The 13775-nt window shown below is 40.5% G+C and overlaps 1 protein-coding gene across 1 annotated transcript in view; it reads right to left on the bottom strand.

Annotated features, from left to right (window-relative positions):
• The window catches only part of zmat4b (zinc finger, matrin-type 4b), a 59092-nt gene extending 47632 nt beyond the window's left edge, over positions 1–11460 (bottom strand). Inside the window, exon 1 of the mRNA XM_079803810.1 lies at positions 11338–11460. Within this exon, the coding sequence (XP_079659936.1) occupies positions 11338–11409 (72 nt within the window). The 5' untranslated portion in view covers positions 11410–11460. The remainder of the gene's footprint in view (positions 1–11337) is intronic.
• Between the last annotated feature and the right edge of the window lie 2315 nt (positions 11461–13775).

The raw sequence follows: 13775 nt of genomic DNA, 5'->3' as shown, positions 1-13775 counted from the left end.
TTCATGTGCTATGAGGCAAAGAAAAGGAATGATCCCAGTTTTGCCCTTTTAAATGCTAGCGGATCTGCTGTAAAGGCTGAAAGTCCCCAATTTAAAAGCACCAAGAACCCCATTGCAGTTCATAAGACCAATGTCTTCCCAGCAGAGTCGAGCACTTCTAGTGATCCAAATAAGAGCTGCCCTATACATGCAAAGCCACATCCACTGAAGAAGTGCAAAGCCTTTAGAGCCAAAGATCTTCAAGACAGGAAAGTCTTTCTGAAGGAGAGAGGATTCTGCTTCAAATGCTGTGGCTCGAATAGTCATGTGGCGAAGGACTGCACTGCAGTTGTGAAATGTTCTGAGTGTGACAGCACCAAGCATGTCTCCGCAATGCATCCGGGCCCTCCACCAAAGATCACTGCTCCAGTTACCTCGCCACAGAATGGCGGGGAGGGAGAAGAGGGTAACGATAGCGGGGAAGTCGTCAGCTCAAGCTGCACTGAAGTATGTGGTGTAGGACAAGTTGGGAGGTCATGTTCCAAGATATGCCTAGCAAAGGTGTATCACAAGGGCTGTCCAGATAAAGCCATCAAGGCATATATCGTTTTAGATGACCAAAGCAACCGGTCATTGGCGAGGTCCAGTTTCTTTGACCTTTTCAACATTCAGAGTAAGCCATATCCTTACTTACTGAGAACGTGCTCCGGCACAGAGGAAACATTTGGCAGAAGGGCTGAAGATTTTATGGTCAAAGCACTCGATGGGAAAGTGACAATCCCTCTTCCCTCGCTTATTGAATGTAATGACTTACCTGACAACCGGGCTGAAATTCCTACGCCAAACGCCGCTCTTCATCAACCTCACCTCGTCAAGGTAGCAGAACACATTCCCGAGTTGGACCCTACTGCGGAGATCCTCCTGCTGCTTGGTAGAGATATAATTAGAGTGCACAAGGTAAGGGAACAAGTAAATGGCCCTCCAAACGCCCCTTTTGCTCAACGTCTTGACCTGGGTTGGGTGGTGGTTGGAGAGGTCTGCCTAGGGAATGCGCACAAGCCAAATGTCAGCATTTACAAGACAACAGTGCTTGATTGTCAACGGCCCTCGCTCCTCCAACCGTGCACAAGTGTTATGCATGTCAGGGATAAGCTTCATGGCAAAGAGCCCAGGAAAAGTGTCTTAGGGCCCAGCAGGGCTAAAGAAGACAGGCTGGGTAAAAATGTATTCGATCGCACCGAACAAGACAACAAGCTGGCACCATCAATTGAGGATGAGACTTTCTTGAACATAATGGACAAAGAAGTCTACAGAAATGATTCACACAGTTGGGTCGCTCCACTACCGTTCAGACAGCCTAGAGAACGTTTGCCTAACAACCGCAGCCAAGCACTCAAACGTTTTGAATCACTTCGACGCAACTTGAGGAGAAAGCCGGAGATGGAACAGCAATATGTGGCATTCATGGGCAAACTGCTGGAAAATGATCATGCTGAGGTGGCACCAGAACTAAGGGAAGATGAAGAGTGTTGGTACTTACCAAGCTTTGCAGTGTTTCACCCACAAAAACCAGGTCAAATCAGGGTGGTGTTTGATTCGAGCGCCCAACACTCCGGGATCTCCTTAAATAATGTGCTATTGACTGGCCCTGATCTTAACAACTCCCTTCTGGGAGTACTCATGCGGTTCCGAAAGGAAAAGGTGGCTGTTATGGCAGACATACAGCAGATGTTTTACTGCTTCCTCGTAGAAGAAAAACATAGGAACTATTTGAGATTCTTATGGTTCAAGAACAATGATGTGGCAAGTGAAGTCGTAGACTACAGGATGAAGGTCCATGTGTTTGGGAACAGCCCGTCTCCAGCAGTGGCAATTTATGGGCTTAGAAGAGCTGTCAGAAAGGGTGCGCAAAGATATGGACAAGACACCGTCAACTTTGTCGAGCGCCACTTTTATGTTGATGACGGTCTTTGTTCTGTCCCTACTGATGCTGAAGCCATTGACTTGCTGCGTAGGACTCAGGCTTCATTGGCTGAGTCCAACCTTAGGCTCCACAAGTTTGCATCGAACAGTACGGCTGTCTTGGCAGCTTTCCCAAGTGAGGACTGTGTGGCAGCTGGAAAAGAGGTAGACCTCTGTGGGAAGGAGTCGCCCACCCAACGCAGCTTAGGCCTCTTGTGGGAGGTAGCTAGGGACACATTCACCTTCTCTGTGTCAACTGATGTAAAACCGTTTACCCGCCGTGGAGTTCTCTCCCTGGTGAACAGTGTTTTTGATCCCTTGGGTTATTTGGCTCCGATCGTAATCCAAGGAAGAGCCCTTCTCAGAGAGCTGAATTCTGGGGCTTCAGAGTGGGACACCATTACCTGAAGATAAATTAGGCAAGTGGGAGGCTTGGCGAAACTCACTTCAAGAGTTGAAGCACTTCCATATACCAAGGATGTACACAGGCATCTCTCTAACCAAAGCCGAACGAGTGGAACTCTGTGTGTTCTGTGATGCTTCTACAATGGCCATTGGGGCTGTAGCCTATTTGAAGACCATCCAAGAAGGCATTGTTGACATTGGATTTGTCATGGGGAAGTCTAAACTTGCTCCTCAATCTGAGCCAACCATACCAAGACTTGAGCTGTGTGCTGCGGTCTTGGCTGTAGAAATGGCCGAACTGATTCAGGAAGAACTGGACTTGAAGTTGAATTCCATTAAATTCTACACGGATAGCAGAGTGATCCTTGGATACATTCATAACCAATCCAGACGGTTTTATGTATATGTCCACAATCGAGTCCAGCGTATTCGCCAGACCACGAATCCTGAACAGTGGCACTATGTACGCACAGACGACAATCCGGCTGATGTTGCATCAAGGTCTGTTCCAGCATCACGTCTCACACAAACAATGTGGTTCAGCGGACCTACCTTTTTGCAAAAGCCTTCCATTCAACCAGAGCCTATTCAGTCATTCAGCTTAGTTTCACCAGAATTGGATGCAGAGATTCGTCCAGATGTGAAGAGTTATGCCACCCAGCTTCACGAGAAAGGTCTCAGCATAGAGCGTTTTGAGAGGTTCTCCACCTTTGACACACTCCAGCGAGCTTTGGCACTCTTAATTCACATTGCAAGATCTTTCAAGTTCCCTAACATCATGGACAAGTGTAGGGGATGGCATACATGTGAGCTGCCTCGCTCTCCAGATGAGCTTTCCCAAGCAAGAGAAGTCATCATTAGAGCCGTTCAGAGGAAAGCATTTGGAAAGGAATTTGAAGCTCTAGAAAGAGACAAGCCAATTCCTCTAAACAGCTGTCTACGTCGTCTCAACCCTATCTTGCAGGATGACCTCATCTGCATTGGTGGCCGTCTGAAAAACGCAGATTTAGAGATTGTGCAAAAGAACCCTGTAATTCTCCCAAAAGACAACCATGTTTCCTTACTGTTCATCAGACACCATCATACCCAAATAAAACATCAGGGCCGACATTTAACAGAAGGCTCTGTGAGAGCTGCAGGACTCTGGATCTTGGGAGGTAAAAGGCTCATTAACTCAACTCTTCACAAATGCGTGACCTGTCGTAGACTCAGAGGTCGGATGCAGGAGCAACTAATGGCAGATTTGCCACCTGAGCGCCTCAAGGCCTGCCCTCCCTTCACGTATGTAGGGCTAGACGTCTTCGGACCATGGCACATCACTACCAGACGTACAAGAGGAGTTCAGCCTGAGAGCAAACGGTGGGCCATATTATTCTGTTGTATGAGCTCCAGGGCGGTTCACACTGACTACGTTTACATGGACAGCAGTAATCTAATTATTGACCTTACTCTGAATAAGACAATAATCTGATTAAGGCGTTTACATGAGTTGCTTTTAGAATATTACGTTCATGTTCCCATTTTACATGTTACAGAACATAGCTCGATTAATAGTACGTCATTACGTACCCATGCCACACTACGCTGTCCGGCATCCAATCATAGCGCGACTTTCGTAGGTCTGTTCAAATCAATGGGCTCAGGCAACCCGCTGTAACTTTACCTGCGGGTGTCGCTGTTGGACAGTGTGACTTTATAAAAACGAGTGACTTTTATACTTTTTAATATATTATATATATATATATATATATATATATATATATATATATATATATATATATATATATATATATATATATATATATATATATATATATATATATATATATATATATATATATATAGTTTTATTTTTTGTATATATTGTGTCTTTCAGTTTTTTTTAAGAGACACTGCCCATCTTGCCTCCTTCTTGACAGCCAACATTTCGAATAATAGCTTTGATTAATGATGAAAATTAAGGTTTCAAAATCGTGATTGTTTGGATTGTTTTTTTCTGCCATCGAGCCACAAGCGCTCACTGAATGGCCATATGGCTCGCGAGCCTAGAGGTTCCCGACCGCTGTTGTAAGCAGACAATTATGAATCTGGGATTACAGATACAAACGTATTGTATTTTACTTTTACAATGAGCAGAATTATTACAACACAAAGAAAAAAAATATAGAGGAGGCCATGTCCGAGTGAGCAGTCAAGCAAGACACGCAGTCACGCACCATAGCAACACGTCATGGCAACGACATTTCAGACTGAAAGATACGTAAAAGATAAACGGGAATTTGAGCGCATTGTTACTGTTTTGTACGCGCGGTTATATTAATTATAATCCAAATTCTGTTTTATTTGTCACAATATTATTGATGATTGTTTAGAGGGGCACTTTATATACTTTTGATACGAGCCCCCAAAGCCCTCCCCTCTGCACTTGCCTGGTGTGTTTGCCTGGTGTGTGTGTCCTGTCACAAAATGCGGCGAAAACTCATACACGACGTTAATAGTTAGATTAAGGTGTGTACATGTCTACAATGCACTTGGATAATGCGACTAAAACAGGCATACTCCACATGTCTTAATTCGATTTTTGTTTAATTCGAGTATGGCTTTAACCGGATTAAGGTAATTAGAAATCGCTGTTTACATGGTAGTTTCTTAATCAGAGTATGGTCTTAATCAGATTAATATCGGAGTATTGTTGTCCATGTAAACGTACTGATTGAGGTGATTGCTTCAATGGACACTTCAAGCTGTGTCAATGCCTTAAGGCGTTTCTTTGCCATAAGAGGACCAGCCAAACAACTGAGGTCCGATTGTGGCACGAATTTCATTGGGGCCTGCAGAGAACTTGGGATGAGAGCAGATCATCCAGACACCACTGTGCAGAGGTACCTACACCAACAAGGATGCTCCTGGGTGTTTAACCCACCTCATGCTTCGCACATGGGTGGTTCATGGGAACGCCTCATTGGAGTGGCTCGAAGGATCCTGGAGTCAATGCTTCTTGAACATGGCACTCGCCTGACTCATGATGTTTTGTGCACTCTAATGGCAGAGGTGGCAGCAATTATGAATGCAAGGCCTCTGGTTCCAGTTTCAAATGATCCAGAGGATCCATTCATTCTCACACCATCTATGCTGTTAATTCAGAAAGTCGGCACCCCACCTCCTCCAGGAGACTTTACGGACAGAGACCTCTTAACCAAGCAGTGGAGGCAGGTACAAGCCTTGTCCAACATGTTCTGGCGCCGTTGGAGACAAGTGTATTTGTCAACTTTACAAGGCCGAAAGAAATGGACCAAGTCCCAACAAAATCTGCAAGAAGGAGATGTCGTCCTCCTCAAGGACAACCAAGCTGTCCGCAACAGCTGGCCTATGGCGATAGTCACAAAGGCTATTCCTGGAAAAGACGGGAAAGTCCGTAAGGTGGAATTGAAGACCACAGATCAAGGACATTCAAAAAAGTACCTTAGACCAGTGACAGAACTTGTTTTGCTTCTGCGTAGAGAGTGACGTTCGTCTGGTTAGTTAATACATAACTTGTTTGTGTAGTGACCTCACAGATGTCAAGCGGGGAGTGTGTTGCCATTAAGGAAAAATGTTAGGGACTTTTAATTTGATAGAGACTTTTATTTTGATTTGATGTAGACCTGGAGTTTGGGGTTAGAGTTTATTTCCTGTACAGAAGTAAGGAAGGTGACAGAATGTGAGCACATGTAATCCATTTGTTGTTAGCACTAGAAGCAATGTTGTAAGTACAAAAATAATTTTTATGTTAATAAGTTAATGTTACAATACTGTTTAAAAAGAAAAGACTACACATAGTTACAATATTTATTTACGTTTATTTACAGGTATATTTCATTAGACAAGATTTATGTTAAAACAGTCAAACTTTATTTCTTTGTTACAGTTTTCACTCTGTCATGTAAGATGATGTTGAAGCCACAGTAAACAGCAAGAAATCGCTCACTACGACTTGTCGTCATTTTTGCATCAGAGTTAGCTGGTTGTATAGCTACAGTTGCTACACTGCAGTGAGGACAACACAAACATCATTTACAACATTATTACCTGTAATCCACAGCCTTGGCAAACGGTACTGAGCGCGTTCATGGCAGTCTGGAGCCCGAGCTTCCCGTCACATAATGACGTATCACAGACTGATCGTTTCGCTTCATAAGACCTCATTGAATTGTCAGGAGCCACAGGTATACATTTTTTTATTTTTTTATCTCATAGTGACGTAGCCATTGACTTTTATTAAATAAATGACCAAGGACTAAAGTTTCAGCTAAAAATCTTCTTTACATTTCTACTCAAGAAAAAAAGACACCTACATCTTGGATGGCCTGAGGGTAAGTAAATTAACAGCAAATTAAAAATTTTTGGGTGAACTGTCCCTTTTAATGAGGGCCAACAGCATAACATTGGACCCCATTGACTTTCATTGAGTGAACAAAGAACACCGAGACATTTTTCAAACTATCTTCTTTTGTGTTGAGCAGAAGAAAGAAAGTCCTAGGTATGGAATGTGAGTGAATGATGGTCATATTTTAAAAGAAATTTAATGAACTAACAAATTCAGCAGGTGTAATTTTTGTAAATCCGAAAGTAATCTACACTCTTAAAAATTAAATATCCAAAAAGGTGTTTTTTCAGCGATACCTTAGATGATGTTCTAATCTAAAGAATTTGGTGCAATAGAACGTTTCCATGTATGTTAAAGGGGTCATGACATAAAAAAAATCAAATTTTCCTTGATATTCTGACCTCTTTGTATCATTAAAACATCTGCAAGTTTCATAGTTTAAAATGTCCACCTCATAATAATAAAAAAAAACAAGCACCGAAAACAGCTAATTTGGATTTTGTGGGAGTGGTGACGTCACACAGGCAAATACATTTTCATATGACTGCCGCTAGAGCAATACATCAACAAATAGTTTTATATTATTGCACCATTGGCAATCAGCCTTAAGGCCTGTTCACACCAGGACGATTTTTGCACGAATTTATCGCCAACGTTTAAACGGTTAGTTCACCCAAAAATGAAAATGCTGTCATTAATTACTCACCCTCATGTCGTTCAACACCCGTAAGACCTTTGTTCATCTTCAGAACACAAATTAAGATATTTTTGTTGAAATCCGATGGCTCATAAAGTCCACCATTGGCAGCAATGTAATTTGCACTCACAAGACCCATAAAATTTACTAAAGACGTCGTTACAAAGTCCATCTCACTACAGTTGTTCTACAATAATTTTATGAAGCTACGCGAATAGTTTTTGTGGGCAAACAAAAAAACAAAATAGGGACTTTATTCAACTTTATTCTGGGCCTCAGACGTGAACTCATGAAGCACCATGACACACAAAACGGCAGGCGTACACTCTAAAAAATGCTGTGTTAAAAATAACCCAAGTTGGGTTGAAAATGGACTAACCCAGCAATTGGGTTGTTTTAACCCAGCAATTGGGTTGTTTTAACCCAGCGATTGGGTTGTTTTAACCCAGCAAATGGGTTGTTTTAAGCAAACATTTAACACAACCGCTGGGTCAAAACAACCCAATTTGCGGGTTAGTCCATTTTCAACCCAACTTGGGCTATTTTTAACCCAGCATTTTTTAGAGTGTAAAAGCGTCATTATTATTATTTTTTTAATGCCTTGGGTGTCAAGCGAGTGTCAGAAGCGTAAAGTGGCGCAGAACCACCTTGTGAACTGGGAGCGGCATCTACTGAATTTGCACGTTCACTCGGTGCATCGCCAGTGAAAATCGTTTGGGTGTGAACACAAAGACGTGCCGAAAAACGTCTCAAAAACCACTTGCGATAAGTGCATGTGATAATCGCCCCGGTGTGCACAGGCCTTTAGAGGAGCCGGATCATTGTAGACAGAGGTTAAATATTAAGATTATAAGTGAACCTCAAAGATAACAAGGCCTACAAAATGGCCTACTTTAAAATCAGCAAGTTTACTTTAAAAAACAAACAAACTTGTAATTCTGCAGTTTACCTGTTTTTCGCATGCTTTGATGACTCTACTCATTCACAACCATTTTGAGATTGTCATGGGAGATATTATGCTGCTCTAGATTCGACTTCGGAGGGCCAGATCTGAGGAAACAACTGCTTAGGGCTCATTTGTGATTCAAGGGCATTGCCAACTGAAATTTGAATAATGATAAAAGAGTTTTATATAAAAATAAATAAAATGGTGATTGTTTTCAACCCCATTCTTTTCACCCTAGGGGTAGCTTCAAACCAACTAAATATCCCATAACTATTCCAGACAAATTGTTTGCAGGCAAAAAGAAAGTCTGTGACCCTCTGATGCCCCCCAAAACTAAATAACACCCTGCAGCATCCTGCAGTCCATGACTTTACACTCAATAATCCAAAATCATTACTTCCAAAAAAAAAGCCATTTATCCTCACTTAAACGCAAACAAATGCATTCTCACTTATGTATTGACCTGATTTGTATAATAATCAGCTTCCTCTAAAGTAAATAACTGATTTATGGGTTGAACTTAAGTAAGCACCACTACAAAAGCCCTTCTAAATGATAATCAATGGGTCAAATAGGTTCAGAATAGCAACTGGCCCTGCCAATTTCTCAGAAATGTAACCTTTAATTTAGAAGTGTAGGATTACAACAGTTTGAGGAATCAATTGGGAATTACACCATGATTGATCAGACACTGTATTTGAGACTTTAACTGTGAATAAGTTGCTCAATACAAATAGGGTTGCCAACCGTTCCGTATAATACGGAATCGTCCCGTATTTAAGGCATCAATGAAGCATTCCGTATGAAAGCCATACAGAACGCAGTTTGTCCCGTATTCAGGCATACGCTCTAAATTGAAAATTAATCATTGCAATCATCGTTTGATTTGCGAACAAGGATATATTTAATATCCTTTGGTGTAGAAAATAAATATTAATATATTTGAGCATGCAACATTATATCTATGCGACTGAACCATATAGGGCCTTTAAAATTAAGGTTACAAAATAAGTTTAAGAATGAGAATATAGAAGGATTATTGAGATATATTTAATACGTTTAGAGTTACAGGCACAACATGGGAAAAATAGTATTGATGGCACTCAGACAGCAATGTTCAAAAAAAAAAACGAGATACTTTTCTAGTTTCAACATTATTTGTTGTTCAGAAAATGTGTGAACATTGAAAATGTGAACCAATTTACTCATGGAGCCACATTGAGATCCCTATATCTCTTAAAAATTAAAAATTAAGAAACCAAAAGTAATTTATTTTTTAAAGAATTAGAATCTAAAAGGATATTAAAGGTATCTTCAAAATGAGTTACAGGTGTGCAAACTTTGATCAAAAAACACAAGAAGTGCTTTTTTCCCATTTTTGAACTGTCACTGTTGGCATATAATGCAACAAAGATTGCTAAAGTCAACAGATTTCACTAATAGATCTACCAATCTCTGTGTTAAAATAAAATAATGATGCTGCCATCTTTCTAAAGCCATTTTTCCACCCCTGTGAAAATTGTCATTCTGACCCCCACTGCAAAATATTGAATTAATCAGTAAATATGAATCCATCACATTTAATATTTTGTCTTTTTTCTTCATTTATGTTTGTCTTTCTTCGGAAACAAACGTAACAAAATCAAAAATTTGAACCGGGAAGTTTCTGAAATTTGGTTGATTTTGACACAGAATGACCCAAATGTGTTTGTCTGAGAACCTTTGATACACACACTTAACTGCAGATACTGAAATGGCATACACTGTGTGGTACAGTAAAAATATTTTGAGTGTCCCTTATTCTGTCCCTTATTTTCCTATAAAGAACTACGATTGTCCCTTATTTCTTTTCCAGAAGTTGGCAAGGCAACCCTAAGTACATAATACATGTCCATCAGGTGTCACTCCAAAGATGGTCTAGAAATCCAAATGTCCGAAATCTAACATGAAAGATCTCTTACAAATTACACTGAAATAACTCTAATCCTACACATATATATATATATATATATATATATATAGGTAAGTAGGCAAACATTTAGATATTTTTAGAAGGAATGATTTGGAAATGGTTTTCTGAAGAGATGGATCTTATCAGAGTCTTTCCTGTCAAAGTTAATCATGTCAATAAAAGTTCCTGCTAACAAAGGCCTGAGCAGATGCGCATAACGCTCTTCTTTCATGTGTGGAAAAGTGATTGCTTGCCTCGCGTAAACCCCAGAACCACATATTGATTTCCCTTCAGTTAGAAAAAAAATGCAATTTCCATTATTTCAATGAACATTATAATGGAGAATGAAGTGAGGAGAAAAAAATATATCATTGAGAGGAGGCACAGGAGAGCAGGTGCTTTCTTTTTATTCCTACAAAACCCACCATTTCTGAGTTACCAGCATCATGATACTATTGTAGATGACATTGGCTGTATTTATATGCACAAGAATATTCCGATATTAATTCAAACATGGTTATATTCTGATTATGCAAGTGCCATTAACATGATTGTCAACCATATTAAACCAATGTCTCAGTTTCTAGATATCTTAATAGGATAGCGGACATATTCCTGTATTATTCAGAACTTTTGATGATGTAGTCTTATAACTACAACTTAAATATCAACTCACTCTGCAATATGATATAGTGCATACCCAAAAACTTTATTTTGTGTAGCCATTTGTTTAAAAAACAATTTTACACTTATGATCCAATTAAGATCTCTTATCAGTTTCTTGACATTTCAGGTGTTTAAATATGCTCAGGTAGCCTACTCGAGATTTAGTAGCTCTAAAAAGTATTGTATAATAGTAGTAACGTAGTAATAGCAGTAACGTTAGTAGCCTAGTATAGGTTAGTAGGCTAGTACGATAATAATAAACTAAAATTTAAAAACAAATAAAGTTGCGCCTGTGTGCAAGTTCATGCATTATTATGAGTGAGGAAAAAATGGACATTCGTTTAAAAGTCAAAACAAAAGCTTACTTGTAATTCCAAACTGTATCCCCGGTGCAGGTGATCGGAACAGACGGTCAGATGAGGGCTGATACAGTCCATAGAGTGTGTGTGAGAGTGATGTTGCGCGTGCTGCTGTGTGTGTGTGTCGGTGTCCTCAGTGAGCTCCATGTTCGTCGACTGCTCTCCGCCCCCCCGCCGCGCTCATTGGCTGCTTCTTCCTCCACACATCGGCAACGTGCAAATCAAGAAATAATTGATTTAATGAAAATTAAATGTCATTTTTATTTAATCCGTGAACTGCTGAATAATTGGGAAAACGCTGATTCAATTTAAAATGCATTCTACAACGCTGTTGCAAACGTTATCATTTGTTATTATAGCATATTAGGCTACATTACTATTTTTTAAGGTGCCATATTGTTTACAATATTTGATACAATATTTTAAATTGTTCTTTGATATCTGAGTCATTCTATAGCATAATTAGGGGTACATGTCATGTCTGTGGACTCAATTATCAATTTTACAAATGTTCACTTAAAGCAATGATCGCTTTTATATCAGGGGATATTTGTTATTCATTTAATACAAAAATCCAACAGATACCTATTTTTTATCTTGCAAAAAATAGCATATTCTATACTGGTATTTGCTGTTTTTGTGCTGTCCGATTTGGTAAATGTGAAGTTTTGCTCTTCAGATAAGCTCTAAAATGCATGTTTCTGTATTTCTTATAAATATTTGTCCAAAAGAATCATTAAATTATGAGAAAGGTGTTTTAAAAAATATTTTGCTCATGCATCTACATTAAATCATCAATTTTGTGTAGGCTTTGGCCCTGTCCCAAATGGCACCCTAAACCCTCACAGTCTTCCTCTGAGTCCGCACTTTCACGACGTAATACCACTTTGACTGCTGGGAAGAAGTCCGCTGCGTAGCTCACACCAGTGCGGGCCCGGCAGAAGTGCGTATCGAGGGCCCATATCGCGAGCACCCTTCTGAGACCTAAAATGACAAATGGGACATCCTACGGTCTCGTGGACTTAAGGGACACGTACACGCAGCGGCCATTGTAAGTCCACAAGAACTATAGTGCACATGAAGTGTGCCATTTGGGACAGGGCCTATGTCTGAGAAATCAGTGTCTCCCTATCTCCCTATAAAAAACCCTATAAATCAGCAATGGTTTGTTCCAAAGTCACATGTCCAACATCACGTGATGTCATTGCTTTTTTGGAGGGAAATTTGAAGACAGTGGGTGCGTCCAAAACCTGGAAAATGCTGCCTTCGGAGGACACATTTCAAGGTAGGAAGGCATCAAGGCAAGTCCGAATCTAATGTTAGCTTCACTTCCTGTCTCCTGAGATGCCTTCACCTGATCGATTTTTGAAGGCAGCATTTTTGTATCCTTCGCTGCCTTTGATTTCCCACAATCCTGTGCGTTCCATTCTGTGACAGTTGAGCTGGAAAAAAAAGATGGCGTCCGAAAATTGCGTTGGCTGGTCAGTTTGTGTGTAAATGTACGTTTTTGACCAACATTTTCCCATTCTGATGTCATTTCTTGTGAGAAATTGCTAATGTAGTAATTACATATTTGTTTAGTTCTCACCAAAGCTCTCTCTGTTTTGCTGTAGATCATTAAACTGTAACGCTGCCTTAGAAGTCTGTCCGAAATTAGTTTTGTGAGGTGCCTTCATGTACAAACGAGTCAGCTGCCTAGGTTTTCGGACGCAGCAAGGTGTGGTAAGCAAGCGGAAACCTCCTCCAGTTTCTCTTGAAGCCAATATGGAAGTGACTTAAACTGCAACTGGCCGCCAGAGACAGGCTCCAGAAGGGAGCAGACACTCATTGAGCTCCATGTTAAAATGCCCAACTTTACAGCAGAAAAAAACATGTTTACAGCCTGGTAAAAATTGTGGTTTTGGTCTATATATCTAATTTTGCCCTTCATGACAACTGTGAGGGGGGTGAATTTTTTTATAACTCATTCGTTTACATTATGTAAAGCCTTAAATTTCTGCATAATTAAGGGCGTGGCCACTTTTAGTGACAGATGGATTGCCGTTTGTCTGCTGTCTGTTAGTCATCACGTCACCTCAGCTTCGCCCACGTCCCACCTCTTCGCCCATTGTCAGTTATCCGGGAGTGATGCGCTGCCAAGGTGGCAACGGCCAGCTCGACCCTACTTTACACTTCAAATCTGCTCTTCAGAATCCTATGGATGACGTCACGGACACTACGTCCATCTTTTTTTACAGTCTATTGGTCTGCATTATTGGAAACGCCCACACCAGTGTCATATTCGCCATATGCCGTGGGGGAAAACAAGCCATTAGAATGAATGCACGTAGACCTTGTTAGACGCTTTATCTTTACTTTATCTTAACTTCAGATAACTTACTAAAGGTGGAGAATGCCACATGGCAACTTTTCGGGACTAGCAAAGCAAAAATGAATCGTAATCA

Source organism: Gobio gobio, assembly GCF_949357685.1.
Source record: "Gobio gobio genome assembly, chromosome: 22".
Taxonomy (NCBI): domain Eukaryota; kingdom Metazoa; phylum Chordata; class Actinopteri; order Cypriniformes; family Gobionidae; genus Gobio; species Gobio gobio.
The sequence above is the reverse complement of the archived record's forward strand: the minus strand, read 5'-3'. Positions and strand labels throughout refer to the sequence as shown.